Raw genomic sequence first — 22,341 nt, forward strand, 5'->3', positions numbered from 1 at the left:
GACTATGTACAGACCAATAACCGCGAATTGGAGGCAAATCGCGCCAAGCGCAATAAATCTTTTCAGTTGACTCCTGCTTCACGCCCCCATTCAGATGCTTTCACGCCCCCAGTTTGAAAACCACTGCACCAACAGGTCATACCAGTGTTTTGCGCACAGTCCGAATATATGTAAGATCAGCCATTTTTATCGACACCATGACTTGAGGACTTGAAATTAACTCATAAATTTTGCTGCGAGTCACGAGTCAATCCGCATTTCTGAAACGCCGACTCAAGTCAAGTCATTTTTCCAAGGTGACTCGAGACAATTCAAGTCATACGAAAAAGGTGACTCGAGTCATCCCAACACTGTAAGCCTGGCCTGTGGAATTGCATAGTATGAGCATGGCAGTATGTTTATCGTATTACACGAAATCAATTTATTTCTAGAAATTTTGTGTCCTTGGACGAAACTGAAGGGAAACTACGCACGTGCGACTTGTGTGGAAAGATCAATCAATTCACAATGTCAAATACAATGCTTGAACGGCTTTAAGTTTGGTAACAACAAGACTGAGCAAAATATCGTCTGTACTTTAAATGAATTCGAGAAGACTGCATTTTGGCCAGCTCCAAGGTGTAACCGTAAGTGTCATTTTTCTGGTTGATTTCGACACTATAATTGATAATCCGACTATTATTTTGTAAGTCGCCGTAGTGTTTTTGTATTTACGCTGAATTCGTTACCGGTGCGGGATTTAGAGCTTATTGTCTCTGGTGATCTGTATTAGAAGCGTGGCTAACCAAATATCTTGGGATTTCGGCTATACTTGAATACTTAACTCAGAAGCTGTTCCTTTGGTGAAGTTCTTCGTAACAGATATATACTCAATACAATGGTTTATTCAGAACGTTGTACAGTAGTTTGCGTGAGTCTCATAATCATAGTAAAAGGTAATCCTCTAACACGTGTTACATACACTTATATAGAAGTCTCGAGTAATCACAAGAAGAAGTAGTTTCTTATCCGAGACATAGTGAAATATCATGGGCGAGTGATCACAGCGGAATAGCTGCATTATTTCCACTCGAAAAGGGAATTAATTAGGAATAATTAAGGAAAAAGCCAATTAGAATATACGACCATGAATGACAAAATCGATTTACTATGTCGAATACAAATTTGGTACATAAAGGTCACCCCGTCCCCCATTAAAAAAGGAAATCGGATTGTAACAACACGAGTAAAGACTTTAAATTTCAACGACCATTTAAGTAATTAGGCTACATGAAATGTTATCAAACAACTACAATGAATTAGGCCTATACAGTTCCAGCTTAAGTATGAGAAGTTGCAAGAGCAAGGTTTTATACTGCTTTTCTAATATACAAGTTATCCTAAATTGGAATAACATAAAACAATGTAGTCCTAAGCAATTAGTAAGCCTAAACAATTACATATACATCCACGTGACAGCCCAAATCATCATGAGTGGTACCGCCGCTGTTCACGTGAAGGCAAAATTAACTTCAGTGTGTGGCCGGTATATATACAATAGTGGCCAGTTCAAACATTGCAATATCTCGGTCGATATTGTGACTTAGAGTAACCAACATACTCAAGTCCGCGTAAACTTCAGTTCCGGGCCGTGGCCTATATGCACCAGTGTGTTCCTGGTCAGTGAAATCCGTACAAAATCTCGATCGATAATGTACATGTGTTTCCGGCGTACAACTTGTTACTCAACTCATGTGTGCCTGCACTGTTGTGCGCGTGCAGGTTTCCTGTGGGGTCTGGCATCGTCTCGGGTTGTAAGAACTGCATAATTTTCGTCTGCGATTTGGTTTGTCTGATTGACACAGACTTCAGCGTATATAGAGCTCACTTAGACGCTGTGCGGGGTTGCAGATTCGACGTGGTTACGTACGCGTGTTGGCGCTGTCGGTCGGCCGATCGGTCGCGGAATATCGGTGTCGTTTCGTCGGTGGAATAGCGGCGGACTGTTGCTGTCAATTGCTGTAGTGCGACGGCACGTGGTGTCAGAATCGTCCCGAGAATATTGCCAGGTCGTTGTTGAATTTGTCGAAAGCGTTTTGATGACGTCCCACACATGAGTAGAGCTTGGTACGCCGGAACGCGGAAGCGTGGACGACGGACACGAATAATTCGTCAATTCTGTAAAAAACCTCACGACAGCATGACGAAGAAAGGGAATATACTAGCACGATTACAACTAGCAGAAAATAATGAATACAAGCATGAAATAAAATACAAAGTCTGTCAATAAGTAACCAGTCTGAGAAGGCACCGAATTTAGCACGGTGTCAACAATATCAGAAACAATTAAAGAAATAATAAGGCACGCTGTTCCTACAGCAATGCAAGGCAAGAGTTACTCACCGTGACTTCAATCACTGGAAGCTACGAATAAAAATGCGGGAAGCCGTGCTAAAAAATTTGCACGTGGTGAGGGAAATTTAGAAAAAATAACAGGAAGTCTGCCAACAACTAGACGGCGATTAGGGGTGACGGGAAAAGTCCGCGTAATCGAGAACCACGTAACAAAAATTCCAATGAGTAACGAAACTGTCAGTCAAATCCCATACAATAAAGATGGTATGCGACAGAGGCGGTAATGTGTTTGAGCCACTTGAATAGGGTGAAAATTCCCATTTAATGTAAAATTAATGCAACGCTATTTGTAAAGAAAGCTGCGTCATACTAAACCCATGCTTTTATCTTGATGAAGAATCTTGCCGATCATAAAACCCGGTATTTCTCCTATGATCAGTTAAGTGGCGGCTGGCTACTTAGCATAATCGTATTAACGAAACAATGACGAACCCTAATGATTGTATCTGAGATTATGCAAGTGCCGCGGCATCTCTGAACAAAGAGCGGTATAGCGAAATTACCCTTGCTATCGAAGCGTTACGTAATGTATATTTTATTTATTTGAATTTGAATCCCCGAGCACGTGGTGATATCGCGTCTGCTAAATTGCGATTCCATAAGCGTTGCAAGCAAGGGCGACTGTGGAAAAAAAATTACACGTGGTGAACGTAAATGCGACTTGGACAGGAAGTCTGCTAACAAACGAACTCCTTGTAATCAAAACATGTCTGCTAAATTGCTATTCAAGTAATAAATCCTCGGTGTATCAGGGATCGGTTTGCGTAATTTTGACATCGGATCTGCGTTTGATATGTACTGCTGCGTTTTATAAAGCGAATGCCAAACATTAATTCATCACAAGTCAATCAACTCTCCAGAAAGGATAAAGCAGCGCGTTATGGCGTTTGTACAGAATTGATATTAGTTGGTTATCGGGTCATTATAAGACTGTTAAAGAACGTAAAAATGATTCAAACTTGAAAGATACGTTATGAGCCAGTTCAATGGTAGTTTGTTCAAATTTATATCGAAACTGAAATTTAATGGGTGTGTATTGTGTAAGCATAAGCACGCGATGCCGTGAAACATAAAAGTAGGGTAGCATTAGTAAGCGATTAATGAAATAAACTGAATGATAGAGATAATAATAAAATTAAAAACTGATACGTAAGCTAAATCATGATACAGATGCCACAAAGCACGGTCTCGGCAATTAAAAAAATAGTCCCGAAGTCGTCTCATATTTCCACTTGCAAGTTTATACATTGACGTGTAACATGTGGAGTAAATTGTAGAAAAAAAAATTCAAGCAGGAAGTCATGCCCTATTACGTCAGGTCAACAAGCAAACCAGATAGCGTTTATGAGTGGCGGAATATATGCCACGTGCGCAAGGTCTGGCGCGTAATCGCAAGCAATTTAATGATATATTAGAAATGTAAGTGAGTAATTACAATATCAGTCAAACTCACATTGATCTTGGCATAATGTTATGATATACAGAGGAGTGAGAGGGCTGTTATGTGTCTGTAAATATGTGAAAGCTGAAATCTCCATGAAATCACTATTTGGACTGCCGTCAGAATACCATTACTCAATGTGGAGTAGGGTTACGGAATGGGTTTTTGAATGACAGAGGCGTCATTACGCATGATCGCTTAAAAGTACAATAGACGGGCAAATTAGCATAATCCGGTTAGACACATTAATGTTGGAACCGAATGATTTATGGCGATTATGCTGAACAAGAAATCTGTATAGCGAAATTACACTTCCTTGCTAAAAGTTACGAAATTTAAGAAACCGTTGGGTTTAGACTCAGCGTAACATGAACGTGGCGATATAGCGTGTGCCGTATTAATATCGAAAGCTGAAATTCAAATTCGCGTTATGTGATAAGGTATCCGTTCACGAATTTAAAAAACGATTTCCGTAACTAGTCATTTCTTAATATTCACGTGTCCGATATCTATGAATCCAAACCAATGTACGCTGTTCAGTTATTATTCGACTGAACAAGATATGACATATTAAATAGCGAATTTTACAATAGGTCTATATATTGAGCTGAGATGAGAACATTACGGTCGTAATGTTAATAAATTTGAAGTCACCGATAACACCTTAACTTAGCAGAGGCCATTAAGCTATGAAGGTTGATAAAAATGCGTTGTAGGCATAAATGAGATGCTGATCGACATTACAATCAATGCATATAAATCTGACACGAGACTGCGGTACCGGTCAAAGGTTCTATCGTGTGGACATTGGAATGATCGCTAAGAGGCCGCCTTAAAACCTTCGTCCGTCCAATCTGCAGGTTTGTTCGGACTAGGAAGCGTTTAGCCCTTAACTTCACCCCGTACGCCACACACCCGGGTCGAATGAATGACCAGTTCCCGATTTCCCGCATCTCAATTCCATATACAATGAGAGGTGTCGTGTAATTGCACAAAATCGGTGATAATTTCTCAGTAATGTGGGACATATAACCATTATTAGCGCGAGGTGATCCCATAAGATATAGTGCTAGACGAATTCAACGATTGTGGGATAAGTTAATTTGATCTGTGCACAAGATGAATCCCATATTAACGAATTCAAGCAAAAGATACCTAAGACCTAATTCACATTCGACCATATCTTAGCGTAATATTTTGGTTGGAAATCATAGGTTAGACGTTAGAGACACGGGTAACGCGTATCGAATGTAATGCGCTCATATATTCATTCCTCTCAGAAAAATTAGCGCCGGCTCTCTGGGCAATGGTCAACAGTTGTTCATGTATGCTAGAATGTAATAAGTAGTATGTAATGCGCTTCATTTTGTTAACAACCAAAGTCATTTGCCTCTGCGCGTCAATCATATATTGACTCAGAAAAGCTGAGCTATCATTTACTGACGGCGCGACACAATTTTGAACGGGAAGGCGATTTGATTCTTGCGGGTCGTCGGCCCTGTGCTCTGATTGCCCCGGCGGTCCGGAGAAAATGGCGTCGTTATTTTGAACAATTTTATCAATCTGATTAACTGGAGCTTCGCCTAAATACGTAGGCTCGTTTATGGCAGTGTTGGGATCAAGTCACTACCTTCGAGTCACGAGTCATTCCGAGTCATTGGACATTTTGACTCGAGTCAAGTCAAGTCAATCGATTTTCAAAGGTGACTCGAGTCAAGTCAAGTCAATCGATTTTCGGAGGTGACTCGAGTCAAGTCGAGTCAAGTCAAGTCAAGTCACGAGTCAAGTCACATTTCAAGTCAAGTTGCATTTTCGAAGTGTGAGGCATGATTACGTCATTGTATTATGCTAGCTGTCTGAAATACAGATTGAGTGGTCACTGATTCCAAACCGATGAACGAATATAGAGGTAAATATACACGCTAGAAGACGTTGTATCGCTCACGTATACGTAGAACTGTTGCATGGCCTCAGTTGATAGTCACCAACCAAAATACAGAATGGAGAAACGAAGTGATAAGATGTAATACATTACCCATTTAAAATTAGATATGATACAATTCGAGCATGCGCTAATGGTCGACGACAATATAACGTATATTAGAATTCAATTTCAATAAAACAAGAGGTTTGGTAAAGGTAAAAGAACAGAGACAGAATATACACTTTGCTATTTTATTACTTTACTGTACTACTATAGTTTACGACAACATAAGCTTCGATCACTTCGTTTGCGGTCAATTTATTTATGAGAGAACAATCGAGGCTCAGTAAAATGCTCGATCAATGAATGATTGGTCGCTTTCCAGGGTTACACCAGCGTTTCGAGAACAATCCGAACATATGCAAGATACAGTGATTTTTATCGACACCGATCACTTGATGACTTGAAATTGACTCGTGAATTTTGGTCCGAGTCACGAGTCAATCCACATTTCTGATACGCCGAGTCAAGTCAAGTCAAGTCATTTTAGCAAAGTGACTCGAGTCAAGTCAAGTCATACGAAAAAGGTGACTCGAGTCTGACTCGAGTCAAGTCATGACTCGAGTCATCCCAACACTGGTTTATGGCACAGCTGATAGGAAAGGCGTGCCTAATTCTTTCATCGGCAATACCGGGTAAAGCAACTGCGTGCTTAACATCTTTAGCGTGACCGATTTCAGAGTATAGTACCTTCTCAGCTGGTAGCAAATTTTTACTCGCCATTTAGACACTTTAGTAAACACTTGTCTATGGCAACATTGAATATGTAACGACAATATAACAATAACACTTCCAAAATCATTAACACATACACAATTCAATAGGGTCAGCTGTCATGAGTTTTCAACAGAAATTGAGAATTAAAAACGTGTACCGTGTTCGTCCGTGTGGGTGTAGAATGTCCTTGTCGTCGATAGCAAACGTCCGTCTTAGTATTGAAGATGTATATCTCACGACTGACTCGGCGGCGCCATGCAGGATTTAGAGCTTATTGTCTCTGGTGATCTGTATTAGAAGCGTGGCTAACCAAATATCTTGGGATTTCGGCTATACTTGAATACTTAACTCAGAAGCTGTTCCTTTGGTGAAGTTCTTCGTAACAGATATATACTCAATACAATGGTTTATTCAGAACGTTGTACAGTAGTTTGCGTGAGTCTCATAATCATAGTAAAAGGTAATCCTCTAACACGTGTTACATACACTTATATAGAAGTCTCGAGTAATCACAAGAAGAAGTAGTTTCTTATCCGAGACATAGTGAAATATCATGGGCGAGTGATCACAGCGGAATAGCTGCACCGGTACAGTGATTGCATGAATGATAATAATAAAAATGGGTTGATATGTCACTGTTATTATCAATTCTGCATTGGCAAACATGTTAAAGGTTATTCAATGTGCGATTCCTTACCAAGTTGCTGCAGTTGAATCATTGATACAGAATTACAGATATGTTGAAAATTTTGTATTTACCATTATTCACATTTTTGGCACGAGGCAGGTCAGAAGTTGAACTGATACTACTATAATGGTATAAACTTTTCAGAAGTCAGATGTGAAATTATAACAGAGAGAAGCTTTGGTACACCAATGGATCAATACCAGCAAAAGATACCTACGCTTTCACAAGATTGTATATATGGAACAGTTTGTACAGTTTCTTGTGCGCGGGGATATCAGTTCGCGGTTGGTAAAGACAGAGCAACCTTAACCTGTGGTACCCTTAGTGAGAAATGGGAATCGACTCCTGGTGATGTTGGACTCTGTGAGCGTAAGTCTAATTTATGTCCTTTGAAGCATTGGTTGATACACTATCGTTTTTTTCCAGCAATCATTGAAACAAGAAAGAACTGTCAATATTGGTTTTCTGGAACCGAAAGAAGATCGGAAACCAATGCCAAGAAACATTGCAAAGATGTGTTAGGGGAAAACGCAGCTCTAGCCATTCTCAAACAAAGTGATTGGATCGCATCTTTACGATTACTGGAACCACGTCTAGTGGGAGCTTACGTCAAGAAGAAGGGGTATTGGAATGATGGAGTACGGATTAAAGGTATATGCAGAAGTGATAGGCTACTGATAGATTGTGTGTGTTTAGTTAGGGTTGCCATACACCCTCTTTTAAGAGGATTTGTCCTCTATTTTCTTAAGGATGATGCCCAAATGTCCTCTTTTTTGAGAATTTTGTTTAAATGTATGTCAAAATACAGCTGAGATATAGGAAATCAGTACTCAAGTATCTTTCGGATCATTCGAGCAAGTAAATCGACCTTTTTTTAGTCAACCAACTACAAACTCACAATAAATTTACCAATTTTTCCGGATTTTACTCCGGTATTGTAAGTAAATGGAAATTTTGGAAAACTGTCCTCTTTTCAGATTCTCAAAATATGGTAACCCTAGTTCAGAAGTTCAGTATTTAGCTGTCGGTAATACTCCAGCGTCAGGATTAGCCTAGTGCCGTCATCATTGGGAAAATTAGCTATTTCATTTTGACCATCGACGCTGGCTACTTGTTGCTCACATACTGTGCTTGCATGCATACAAAGTGGTGAATGACCATTATAATAGCAATTTGGACGAGTTTGTGTCGATTGGACTTTGTAGTAGACCATTTTTGATTGAAATGTCATGTTTTACAGGAATTTGTTTATATTTGAACGATTACCAGTGAACTCGGCCCTTGGTGAATTCGGCCCTCGGGAAATTTTGTAAACTATTAATACGAACTATTAAACTAATAATATTATTATCAATTGATTTGTCAATATTGTACGAAGGTCAGGGCATGCATAGATCACGAGATCACGGATTGAGTAAGCGCGGGAGATAACGCGACGCTCACATATCAACCACGCGTGGTCTGCTTGTTTACTTTGTGGTATTCATGGTGTTTCTCGACTACTATGGCCCTCGGTGAATTCGGCCCTCGAACAATTTTGCAATAAAAATGCATTTAATGTGATATATGATTCTCAGGTAGGGAACAATCACGTGCCGTGGTAGATCTCGCAGTGCAAGAGCCTGATATCGAAGACTCCACCAGCACGCACGCTACCGGTTCACCGTGATTGGTTACCGGAATTAATCGAATGTAAACAATAAACATGGAATGGCAACGACCGATTTTGCAGCTTTGCTGAGGTTATATTAGGAATTATTTTGCAGCAGCGACTGTAGGATTTCTGGCAATTCAAAAGTTATCTTCCAGAGAACAGAATTTACTGAATCCGGTCTTGATCAAAAGCTACTGTCGCACTGATTCCGAAAATATAAAGGAAATGGTTGGGGGATATTCATGTCATGGCACCCTAATCTTGGGATACCCTAACCCTAACTTGGACCCTAACAAACTTCAACCCTAATATCCCCCTCCTCCAACCCTAATACCCCCCAACCCTAATATCCCCCTCCCCCAACCCTAATGACCCTCCTCCCCTAACCCTAATCTTGGGATACCTTAACCCCAACTTGGACCCTGACCCACCACCAACCCAAATATCCCCCAACCCTAATCTAGGGATACCTTCACCCCAACTTGAACCCTAACCCACCACCAACCCTAATATCCCCCACCACCAACCCTAATATGCCCCTCCCCCAACCCTAATGTCCCCCTCCCCCAACCCCAATGTCCCGCACCCAACCCTATTGTCCCCCTCCCCCAGCCCTAATATCCCGCCTACCCAACCCTAATGCCCCACCCCCAACCGACAGTTGCAATAACGAGCAGACCACGTGTGGTTGATATGTGAGCGTCGCGTTAACTCCCGCGCTTACGCAATCCGTGATCTAATCACGCCGTGACTGCGTGATCTAAGCATGCCCTGACCTCCGTACAATATTGACAAATCACTTGATAATAACATTATTAGTTTAATAGTTCATATTAATACACTTCATTACAAAATTTCCCGAGGGCCGAATTCATCAAGGGCCGAGTTCACCGAGGGCCGAGTTTGTAAGGCCGAGTTCACCGGCAACCGTTTGAACTGAACAACCATGTGGTTTCCCTTTGCAACTTGGATATATGTGGTTAAACATGTACCCAACACATTCAGTATTATCAAATATCCATGAGTAATTGCGTTTACTGCACTTAGTGCATTCAGCTTGTAACTTTGAGTGCCAGTCTGATGAATGAGGCCGATTTTTTAAATCTGTGTAACGCCCCTGCTTTGCAACAGAACTCAATCTCCTCCATTATTCGGCACTTCTTCGATGGCAGTCAGAAATCGAAAAGTGTTCACCATGATCACCAATGAATGTTTTCCATGAACACAAACAAAAATTTAGAAACGTCAAAATGTATTGTTTTTGCGTTTGGAGAGGGTTAGGGTCAAAGTTGGGTTTAGGGTATCCCAGGATTAGGGTTGGTGTATTAGGGTGGGGGCCGGGGATATTAGGGTTGCGGGAGGGGGGATATTGGGGTTGGGGTTAGGGGGATATTTGGGTTGGAGTTAGAGGGACATTAGGGTTGGGGGGTTGGAGGTGGGTTAGGTTCAAAGTTGGGGTTAAATTACCCCTAACCGGGGTTTAACCCACCTCCAATCTCCCTTTCCTCCAACCCTAATATCCCCTCTCCCACAGCCCTAATATCCCCCTAACCCCAATATCCCACAACCCTAATACCCTCTACCGCAACCCTAATACCCCCCCTAACCCCAGCTCTAATACCCCCTCCCCTAACCCTAGTATCCCCTCTCCCACAGCCCTAATATCCCCCTAACCCCAACCCTAATATCCCCCCTCCCACAACCCTAATATCCCCCCTCCCACAACCCTAATATCCCCCTCATGCAACCCTAACCCCAGCCCTAATATCCCCCTCCCGCAACCCTAATATCCCCCTCCCACAACCCTAATATCTCCCTAACCCCAACTCTAATATCCCCCTCCCGCAACCCTGATATCCCCCTCCCACAACCCAGAGATGAGCGGATTTGAAATTTCTATGTCCTAATCCAATCCAAATCCGAACCTTCAAATCCAAATCCTAATCCATAACTTTTTCATATTCAAGTCCATGTCCAATCCTAATCCGATTCCAACTGGAAATTCAGAAAAAATACTAATTTATGCAATGGATGGATTCGAAAATTTTCTTTCACAACCAACGATTCACTTGATATAAGATAACTTAGTAACCATAAGTACATTTATAACTGATCTGAATAAAGTTTGTCGCCATTCGCCACACGACATTTCAATCTCCCAGAAAACAGGTAAATCCAATCCAAATCCTAATCCGTTCTGAAAAAATTGTCTAATCCAAATCCGACAAAATTTCACAAATCCTGTTTTTTCAAAACCTAATCCTAATCCATGCTCATCTCTGCCACAACCCAAATATCCCCGCTCCCAAAACCCTAATATCCCCCTTCCCTAATCTTGGGATACCTAATCCCAACTTTGACCCTAACCCACTTCCGATCTCCCTTTCACCCCAACCCTAATATCCGTCTCTCCAAAGGCACAAAAAACATTTATTTCGACGTTTATAAATTTTTGTTCGTGATCATGGAAAACATTCATTGGTGATCATGGTGAACACTTTTCGATCTCTGACTGCCATCGAAGAAGTGCCCATTATTCTACATACTGCTGTGATATGCTGTACCATTCCAATACCAACCAATATCTTTCTCATAGCATCCTAGTCCTTAGTAGTTTTACGCGATCTCAAGTTTTTCAATGCTACTAGGCTCATTTCAAAACAGAGGAACATGTGTGAGTTTGGATAACGCAAAGAAATTGATTCCATCGGCATGTGACTCAAAGCATATGTTCATATGTGAAAAACCACCACAGGGAAGTAAGTTCTGTATTATTCGAGAAATCTGAATTTTCAATTTACCTATAATGTTAAAACATGAAGGGAATCCATGTGATGATTCTAAAAACTGTTCCGGTAATGGTCACTGTACTCCTGTTGGCTGCTCCTTTCTTTGTAAATGTCAAGATATATACTATGGAAGGTATTGCAACAAAGGTGAGAACCATTGATAACAATATTTTTCCTGGCTATAATGTCTTAGTAATTGCAGGGCCTTTAACTATTGGAATTGCGAAGACTTCAATAGTAGGACAATACGAGATAGCACTCAAAAACGATGCTGACAACTATACAGGAGTATTCTATTTTCTGGTTAACGGCAAGGAAGAGAGGAATGTGACCTTGGGCCCTGAAGATAAGGAGAAGTATGATACAATGCAATTTGTTGAGAGTGGTGCCAGCATTCTGTAAAAATCCTGAGGGGCATGCTGAATTTATTTTTATGAATCTCTCGTGGAAGCTGTTGCATCATTAATTCCAGGTTTGATTACAACTTGGAAAAGCCTGTGATGAAATATGAGACATACCTGAGCGTAGAAGCATCATTACTTGAAAGGCCAGTAACGGTGTCGGAATGTAAACGCATTCCTGGTCTAGAAAGTCTGACAAACATCACCAATGATGAATGCAATGGACATGTTTTGAATGTTTCTTGGCCAGGATTTGTTGATGACGCGCAGGATTCAAGGCCTTATTCTGTGTATATAATGGGGAAACTGTAAGCGTTTTGTTATAATCAGCATTAGTGTTGAGGTAGTAACTCCCCTTCATAGAATACAAGGACAATATGAATTGGTATCAAAATTAATTGCAGTAATCTGGATGTCTGTCTCCAATGTAATTAGTTCTATTGACTGTCTCGGCAAATACCTATACCAGCCACCTACGCCATGTAGCACCTATTATAAAATTTATATTGATGAATCATATGTTTGTGTTGAAAGCAGGGCACGGTATGGTATGGAATGGGAATCTTCCATACTCCATACCCTCCCAATCGTTCCATACCATACTTGACAATTTTCCATGCGATAGCAACATTATTCCATACCATATTTGACACTTTTTCCATACTGTCGCAACTTGACCAACCTCTTAAGTGATATTATATTTTTGATGTGTGGAAATGTTCCGGCGTTTATATTCTAATTATTTTGGATGAGATTATCTATTTAAACAGCCCCGATGCACCAATAATATCCCCAGTTTCTTTATATCATATGTCGTCAGCGATTTACGAACATATACTATAGGCCTATACACACGTGATTATTTGAAAATCACAACAGAATTTCACGGCATGTAAATCTAGTGTGGTAACGCACTGCTAGCAGTAACCTCATCAACAGAATTACATAAAACAAAGGTATTGTCAAATAATAAGATAGGTTCCCAACCTTTACACACTTTAAAATTTCTCCTCCAATAAAATTTGGTAAGACTTTATTTTGTAAAGACTTGCTATTGGTGAAATTTAAGACCCCCGGAATGGAACAGCACGCAATAAAATTAATGAGCAGTGAACTGGCAACCGTACACGTGACGTTGCGTCTCGGTAAAATGTGTATGTAAGGTGAGCCTACAGAAAAATAGGAAAGGTTTGAAATTTTTCCAAATGTACCAATGTAGCATCAATTTACATATGTAAATGACGAGTATATTGCATGGATCAGATAAACTCCCTGGTGTTGACGTACTTATGCGTATGGTGGATATAAGCCACCATAACCTACACTGTCGCTCGCTACTATAACTCGAGCGGCAAGAAATATGTCATTTCATCAGTAACGAGTCCGGCTATGTTATCAATTAGCGATTCCACGGTCTCCCGTGAATACATATTCATATACATATGAACTTAATTTTAACAAAGCAGGTGATTTCAATCACACCAATTCGCATACGAATGAATAACAACCTATATGAGGGAAATCGCGTGACGCTATATCCAATCGATTCTCGCTAATTGGAGGCACTGATAATACGAATTGCTGAATTGCAAATGAGCGAAGAAATATTAGTGATATATACGATCGGCATTTCATACAGACGTTTAATAAACGAAGTTAAAAATGTAAAGAATTTGTTTTCCAATTGAGTCTATTCCCAACCAGAAGCCCCCATCGGTTGGAAACACCTGCATTAGAATATATCTTGAAATACAATTTTACATCAGTACAACCATTTTGCGACAGCTGATCAAATGTCTATTTTCCGTGCCTATCTGTGGATCACACTCATTAGCTTTATTAGCCAACATCAAGGTGTCCGCTTTCCATTACATCAAAAATAACCAGATTTCATGAAGTCACAATGCGTGTTGTAGGCCGGCATATCGTAACGTCACTCCAAGACAAGCTACATATTACAATGATGGTTCAGTCAAATAGATATTGCGTGATGATCATTCTCCCAAAGCGCAGAAAATTATTTCCAAGTTCAACAAATTGATAAAAATATTCATGTAACTTCTACTTTCTCAGAGTCTGCGATTATAAAACTTCCATTGGTTATTTACGCAGTGGAAAGTTACGATGAGCGAAATGCAATTGTAACGCGACAGCGGTCGAATATCATTCATTTTTATGATATTTGAATTGGAAGAATTATCAATAACATTATTTTCATTGATATTCGCGTCACGAAACTTTGCTGTCTTCAAATAGATGTCGAACGGGATGGGTGAGTCATGATTCATGAATCACAATTTGAGATATGAACTTGGACAGTGAGTGATTTTCTGTGGTATGCAATCAATTTGAGAAATCGAAAGTAGGATTATTGTCATGGTTCTGGCAGAACTGTCAAAGTATGAAAACAGTACAGAAGTATGGAGAACACGTTCCATACCATACTTGGTAAATTTCCATAAAATACCATACTTGCACTTTTCCATATTCCATACCGAAATTTCGTTCCATACCATACTTCATACCATACCATACCATGCCCTGGTTAAAAGGCAAGATGAATATCCTTATAGAAAATTTACCCCTAATATGGACCATTTAGCATGAAATGCAATTCAATAGACTTGATTTTATGTTCTTTAACAATCGTTATTCACGGCTTCTGACCTCATGTTCAGGATCGGAAGATCACGCGCAGGGGAATGGTTTCAAATCTCTGAACTAGATCCTGGTCGTAACACTCTTGTCCAGGTTTGTACTCTGCTTGCAGGAAGCGAAACCACATTTGTAATTCGACATCACATTTTAGGTTATTCCGCATGTTCGCGGATGTGACGGTCTTAACATACAAAAAGACTACGAGAAGATTATCACCAGAACAGCAAAAGGCCCTCCCGACTCTCCTGTCGTTTGGGCACCAAAGAAAGCAATTGGTATTCTGCCTGACCAAAGCTGTCACATAAACTGGACATTGAACGGGAAGGAGAATGCTGGTGGATATAAGGTAAATTTGTTGTCTGGGCTGAGGAGTTTATTGTTTCACGTACACCCGTTCTCATCCAGGTGAAGATCGTTGAATTTGCACGATCGTCGAAAATGGCGCATGGAAATGAAAGCATTTTTAATATTCATCCTACTAATGACACCTATAATTTCACAACAAAACCGAATTCTGTTTACAACATATCTGTGGGAACGGTAGCCCTTCCCATATGTCCAGATGTTCCTGTGAATTGGAGTCCTACAGTTAGTGGCTGTACTAGCGAAACTAGTGGTAAGTGAATCGTAGCAGTGATTTCCAACCCTTTTCTCCTCATGTAATGGTGATAATTCAACCGAGGTCCGTCAAAGATTGTTCTAATTTTGATGTATTTGAACGAAGGCTCTTAAAATTGCAAAATTTTTAGTGGCCAGTTTACAACGTTGTTTTGTTTTGGCAGCTATAAATTTATTCTTAGTTTGTAGTTGGTTGACTAAAAAAAGGTCATCACTATGATTCGACTACCGAATTACCCACTTTTCCCGTTAATGTTGTGGTATTGACTAAAAAAAAAGTCGTCTTTCTGGTTCTACTCCCGAAAGACCCGCCTGAGTACTTGAGTACTAATTTCCTATATCTCAGTTTAAATTTCACATACATTAAACCAAAATTTTCAAAAAATAGGACAAAGTCTCAAAAATAGGACAGTCGGCCTATTTCGGCTCGTTCGTGAATCGCATAATATTGTTTGCAAATCTGGTGTTTAAAGGGTAGAGATAAAATTACCCGTTGGGGTAAGAGGGGTGTGAGCGATTTGTCCCCTAGAGATTAGCGTGATCGTCCTATGAGGGTGATTTTGAACCGGTGAATGTGATTCACGATATTAAAGTTTCATTGTCAAAAACGCAATCAGACATAAGCCGACCTAGTTGCAAAAGAAATTGGCTACGCCTGTCACATTGACACCATAAAATCAAACATTTCGTTCTGAGCTGATTTTGTAAGGGTCCGTGAGTCATTCAAAAAATTGCCACGTGACCATTTCGTGAATTTTTTTCAAAAGTTTGAGAACCACTGTTCTAGATGATTTCATAATGTATAATTGTTGATCAAATATATATTTTAGAGATCAAATGCGCAACCGAAACGTTGCAAGACACGGATCACTACAATGTGTCCTACTGTCCTGGTGATTCAAAGATTGGATCAAGCTGTTCAATCACATGCAAAGCTGGGTATAAATTGCAGACCGGAACTGAAATGAAGGAGTGGAAAGCAATTTGCAAAAAACATAGTGATGGGTTACCTGCCTCTTGGAACTTGAATTTAGCACCTTCATGCGAGGGTAAGAGAATAATGAAATTTAAATAATGAATCTTTCATTGTATATATAAAAAATAAAGATTATTCTGATTATGACCTGATTGAAGTGTATGTATCTCAGTTTCAAAATTATTTTTTTGTGAAAAATGATCATAAATCTAACTATCCGAAACTGCATGAATACATTTCAATCAGACTGGGCTCTTGAAATTGCTTTATTCATAATGATTGTAGCAACGTTAAGCTAGCATAGCAACCAATAATCATGTTGGCGGCATGCAAATAGATCAGGTACATGTAAACCAGATACACTTCCATGGATAGGCGTAAGAAAGCGAACTCGCAGTTAAATGTCATGTATTAGTTTGCGGCAGTCATCACCGTCGGGATGACATGCAAATGAATATAGTCTGCTCTACCAAATTATACTTCTCGCTCGCATGGTCTTACCAGTATGACGCGGGCATGATGTTGACATCCTTGAAGCAGAATCACGTCTTCAGCATTTCTGCATCATCAATGGTACAGTGACCTACATGCTGCAAGAAAGTTATTTACAGCAAGGTCTGCATATGTAGTCTGATTTTTCCTACTGGCAATAACTTCATCACAATTTTTCGAAAATGGTGATGTTAGTCAATGTTACATTGCATGGCGAGTTTTGACTTGAAATTCATGAATCCATCCATCAAGCGTACATTCAAATATTATCATCATCAAATTTGACATTCATGGGCTATATCAGTTACGCTAGACCAGTGGTTCTTCATCTTTTTGTCTTCGCGGACCATTTTTTTCAAATTTAGCTCTTCTATCGTGCAATCGTCATCTGTCCTCTGCAAATATCAGCTACATGCTAGTGACAAACAGCAACAAAATTACCATTCTTGAAAATAACATCATGGCCTACTATGTATGTAGAAATTGGAAATACTTTTATTATTTCAAAGGTAATTCTGTAGCTGAATTTCTTGAGATACGCAGACGTGTCTTGAAAATACACACCGTCTATTTCATACGAACTACCGTAAGTCATCTAAGTTTGGTTTGATTTTAGATACAGTCCACCACTTCTTGCCGGTTTTGAACAAATCTACTTTTTCAACTATTTACTTGAGTACCTTCCAGATCCTTCGTTTTCTACTCCCTCTTAAAGTAGTTTTGATAGATCTTGGGAATTGCTACTTGTAATTGAGTAGAAATTTACTTCCACTTCTATGTGAGTAGTAACGTTGACCATTTTAACCCCCCTCCTGGAAAAATAACAACAGAAAACTACATTACTGCTATCATAATATGACTATGAATCAGATAAGAAAGTCAAATTTCCGGTAGCTAACCAGAACCCATACTAAACCTGCAAGCAGCCCAGTTTTGCAGTTTTGGGTCACACTTTGCCGACCACTGCTGTAAGGTGTAAGTTGGATATTGGATAGCGATGAAAATTCCTCATTGTGGTCCTGGTCTTCCACGTTATATTTTTGAGAAGATGTTATGTTAGATAGCTATATTGATTGAAATTTTAACATTTTATATGGTTATATTAACAGTGGGGTGCAGATCCATGAATGTACCAAGTGATAAAAACTACCATACTAGACAATGCACAGATGAAGTTGTTGGGAGATCTTGCCTACTCACATGTAAGGATGGTTACAGAATTAATTCAACCTCAAGGCAATGGAATGCTACATGCAATGTAATCTCAAATAGTGTTGGAAGATGGGACTTCGACAGTGCCCCTAGTTGTCAAGGTGAGATCATAAGCATTTCATAACAAATTAATTATATGCTGGTCTCGAAGAAGTAGAGGTTTTGGGCTGGGTTGCAAGTACGACCTACAGGGTTGGCGTGATTGCATGCAAAATAAGGTCAGCCGTGACACTTTGGGTGTGGGGGGGTTAGTCGCGCATGAAGCCAATTTTCAAATCAAACTTTTTTCTTATAGAATCAAATTAAAATATGTTTCCTAGAGCAACTCCAAATCCAAATTGTGCTTTGTCATACCAACATTGAAATTTTATATCCAAATCCGAACATACCCGTAATTTTCCATGTATAATGCGCTAAATTTAACTGATTTTTTGCCCTAAAATAGGGGGTGCGTATTATATAAGGGTACAGCAAGCCTTTAAAAAAAATTCCTCGATCAAAACTTGAAATCACACCTTTCTTCATGTTTGTTTAAATCGCGCATTACCTCCAGCCATTGGGCCCCGTAATTCGTATTATAGAGTGTAACGCGCTGCCAAATAGAGAAGCGTGTTTCTAATTAACGAGAGTCGTCTGCAAGCACGCGATCTCTTGCTGAGTTGGTTTGCAGTTTGTACGCGAGCAAAATCAGGTCACTGATTGCTACAAGCGTGCGCGGCAATCCTTGTTGATTCATCGCGTCAACGACAGGCCTTAACAATCGCATACACAAGAGGCCATGTGCGCAAGATATAATCGCTTGCGTAATCAGTCGCATCTCCAACAGGACTGGTGCGCCCGACATAACCGTTGGCCTGAGCAATCGCATCTGTAATTGTAATAGGCCTCATGTGCAAGATGTCGTGTGTCGCTATCCTGAACTATCGCGTCGCCGACCTCAAGGCTTTGGCTACTATCTACTCTCGTTTAGAGACAATGCCGTTAATTGTAATATGATTACTAATCGCTAATACTAATCATTGATTAGCGATCATTATGTCATGATTGTTCGACAGTGACATCGCAAAGCAGATCAACATCGTGTAGTAAAACGCAACTATTCACTGCGAATGCAGGGTGCGTACTATACATAGGTACAGGCATTTTCCCAGAATATACACGTCATTTTAAGGGTGCGTATTATACATGGGGGCGCACTATATTCGGAAAATTACGGTAATGCCGAAAATCCATTTTCACAAAGATAGGTAACGGCGAATGTAATTATAACGCGCAACGCTTCCGATTACGTGATCACAACATATATGACATCAAAATTGAGAAACTGATTTTTAGTGAACATATACTCCATGAACTCCATAGTCATTTATATCTAGCAGCTCATCTTGTTGTTGTCCTGGAATAGCAGTTATCCTTATAACAAGAAAAAATGGATTTTTGCAGACAAATTTGATCCACAACCTTAACGAAACAGCAATATGTTTTTCTTAATATATTGTATTATTATTTGTATTAAAATGAGTTTGAACGGAAAAATATTTCATCCCAGACGGCCATTCTGTTTATGTGAGTTATGAAATTTTAGCAGTTATGCAATAAAACTGTCTCGTGACTTCTCTAATTTATAAAATACAAATTAGGTTATTAACCATTTTGCAAATTTGGAGGTTTCGCGGACCCTCTGAAAATGCTTCACGGACCCCTAGGGGTTACCACTGCGCTAAGCCAAAAGTGGCCAACCTGCAAGCCATGAAAATGTTTATCGTTTTTAATTCTACTGCACTATAACAAAAAAATTGAAATTTAATAAAAATGCACAGCAGGAATAAGCTACTTCTTGATTTTGAGTGCACATCCCCCCTCCTATACCAAACTAGCAATTTCGACATTATCAAAGCAGAAACAAGCTCACTTCACAGTTTTCCAGATTTGCGATTCCAATTTTGCGACTGGTTCTTGCCACAAAGGCGCAAAAAGTACTGCTGCTACAAAACCATTTATTTTCAAATAGTACATGTAGGCTAACCAATGCGATTTTTAACATGAAAATATCCCAATGCTTGCAGGGCATGAAAGCACAAACGAAGATCGTACCAACATAAAGAGTGTTTTTTATGAAACTGATTCTGTTGCTCTTGCACTCACTGGGATCGGTGCAGCCATTGGAATGTTGATTTTGGGCACCATAGTGTACTGCCTAAAAAAGTGAGTGAGAAGAATACTATCCAGTAGTATGTAGTTTCATTTCAATGGTTAGCTGTGATGTGCATACCCGTGGAGAGTGTGGATATTGCGACAAGATCGACTCCAATACAGGGTATTGCTATGAAATTACATATATTGGAAGGAAATATGCACCTGCGAATGATACTGAGACTTGGTCACTAGCGAAGTAGCCTACTACTTTTTTACGAGTTCTCAAGTAGGGTTTGTCTACTTGTACTGCTTACCTAAGTTATTATGTTTTTAGAGCAATTCCACTTCTACTTTTTAGGTAACACTACTTACTTTTTTGACTTTGGATTTTATAAAGTTTAAAGTAGTTTTTGGATATGCTTGGCTCCCCTTTATTAGTGAAATTCACTTGAAAAAAACTGAGTGAAAATGCCCCTGTGTCCCGGTAAATGAATATATTTTCGAAAATTTCTCCTATTTGTGGCGTCATTGGTCATTTTGCGTCAGTCGTGATGATGCACCCTGCAATTTCGAAAGTGGTCAACTCCGATTAATTGCTGGACGCCTGCAACCCATCAACCAAACCTACTTTTCAATGCTACTCAAGTACTTTTAAGATATTCAATTTCTAATTCTACTCGAAGTAGCTTTGACATGTCTTTGAAATTGCTACTTCTACGTCTTTTCGAGTAGCAACGCTGCCTACTTTGACCACCGCTGATGCTACTGCTGCATTGGCTATTTTCGCTATTATCCCAATATGGGAAACTATCGAATGAACCTGACATGAGCGGTCAGCCATCCAACATGGATATCTGATAAAAGGTCTGTTTCTTGACATCAATCTTGTTTGTAGGCACCTAACGCGTCGTAGGTCTGCAACCAATAACGAGGATCCTTCCAGGCTGTATGAATTGCCGATTGAAGAGCACCAATACGAGAGGATAGATCTTCCGATCTCATCTACAAATGCGGAAGGAAGCAACGAACGGGAAAAGTCTGTGTATGAAACCTATGAAACTGTGAACGTTTCCGCAACGTCCATGTAGGAGTTTCCAGCTTAGTAGAGGGTTTTGAAGAAGCGGGAATATCTCAGGAAAGCCAAGAAAATCGCAGTTTTGGAAAATTGCAAAGCTGCATGTGTTGGTTATATATTATGTCCATTGTATTTTCTATGCACTTTTCGGTAATTGTTAATTGCCATCTTCCTACCAAGTTCATTGAGCATTTGCTATTCTAGAGTTTAACGTAAATATTTTTTATCAGATCCTGTCACTTTTGCGATTCATGTCGAATCGTTTTAACTTGAATATTCGTTTCTTCTAGCTATTAATTTCGATGGGCAATTTCTGCATAGCTTACTGTTCTTAACACACTATCAAGTTTTTATCAGTGATGAGCGTCGGAGTGGAGTTTTGCCGATTTCGTGACAGAGCGGAGTCGGAGTTTACTACTGATATTTTTTCGGAGTATTGTAACTTTTGTCTCCGATATCTTTGGATAGGTTTGACCAGAATACACTATTGATTATGATTACAAACCAAAACACAGACAGACGACACCTTGTAAAGCTGTAACATGCAAAAATGATTGCCAAGTGCATAGAAATCAGCCATCTGCACTGCAATTGGGGACTAGAGAGTAGACAATACTATAAGGCCAACCATATTATCACATTTATTTAGTAAAACACATTACCAAGTGTACCATGCTTGCCATTCTAATAATGTGGTTAAAACGGTATGACTGACCACGAGCTATCTTAACGTAGTGATCTAGCAAGGCATTTTCGTTGGGCATTGTCTGTAGTTAATTATGTTTCGGATACTTGACGAGATTCTTCGTAGTCTGGGATTGAGCTCTTCGGAGTCTCGAAAAGCACTATCCGCTCATCACTGGTTTTTATGCCCTGTTTCTGTTGAGTTATTGCTCAAGCAAAGGTTTGAAAAGTTGAAACGCGGATTGTTTTTCACCTGAACCAAGGAACGATCGAAAGAGGGTAGTGGCAGGCTGTGTGCTAGAACTCTTGTCGGGTCAAACCAAATCCTAGCTTTTATACTGGTGTTCGCGACTGGTGCATTCGCAACCCTGTTATTGCACGCAGTGGAGAATTGGGTTCGCTGACTAGGTGACCTTGCTCAT

General features: G+C 39.9%; 3 protein-coding genes and 1 long non-coding RNA gene across 7 annotated transcripts in view; 2 read left to right on the forward strand and 2 right to left on the reverse strand.

The window, feature by feature from the left end:
* The window catches only part of LOC145444097 (sodium/potassium-transporting ATPase subunit beta-1-interacting protein 3-like), a 372,797-nt gene that overhangs the window by 242,577 nt on the left and 107,879 nt on the right, over positions 1-22,341 (reverse strand). The gene's annotated exons all lie outside the window — the stretch shown is intronic.
* Positions 1-22,341, forward strand: part of LOC145444077 (uncharacterized) — a 192,172-nt gene that overhangs the window by 103,739 nt on the left and 66,092 nt on the right. The window lies entirely within an intron of this gene.
* LOC145444086 (uncharacterized) lies at positions 154-21,753 on the forward strand. 3 transcript variants are annotated; one of them, XM_080322006.1, is made up of 14 exons: positions 154-626; positions 7,369-7,593; positions 7,651-7,875; positions 11,527-11,637; positions 11,701-11,814; positions 11,870-12,023; positions 12,140-12,376; positions 14,747-14,819; positions 14,878-15,072; positions 15,132-15,342; positions 16,175-16,393; positions 17,922-18,125; positions 20,091-20,229; positions 21,056-21,753. In XM_080322006.1, exons 1-14 carry the CDS (start codon positions 395-397, stop codon positions 21,246-21,248), a joined length of 2,532 nt encoding a protein of 843 aa, XP_080178132.1. In that variant the 5' UTR covers positions 154-394; the 3' UTR covers positions 21,249-21,753. The 3 variants fall into 3 exon arrangements, with proteins under 3 accessions (XP_080178132.1, XP_080178133.1, XP_080178134.1); XM_080322007.1 differs by lacking the exon at positions 17,922-18,125 and having other exon boundaries at positions 155-626; XM_080322008.1 differs by lacking the exons at positions 16,175-16,393; positions 17,922-18,125 and having other exon boundaries at positions 155-626.
* On the reverse strand, positions 867-5,324 carry LOC145444992 (uncharacterized). The gene is made up of 2 exons (XR_013916836.1): positions 3,101-5,324; positions 867-2,827 (listed from the first exon to the last, which is right to left on the reverse strand). It is a non-coding gene; the product is annotated as an uncharacterized LOC145444992 (long non-coding RNA).

This window comes from Botryllus schlosseri, chromosome 8 (assembly GCF_051294905.1).
Source record: "Botryllus schlosseri isolate E-star chromosome 8, Bs_hap1, whole genome shotgun sequence".
Lineage (NCBI taxonomy): Eukaryota > Metazoa > Chordata > Ascidiacea > Stolidobranchia > Styelidae > Botryllus > Botryllus schlosseri.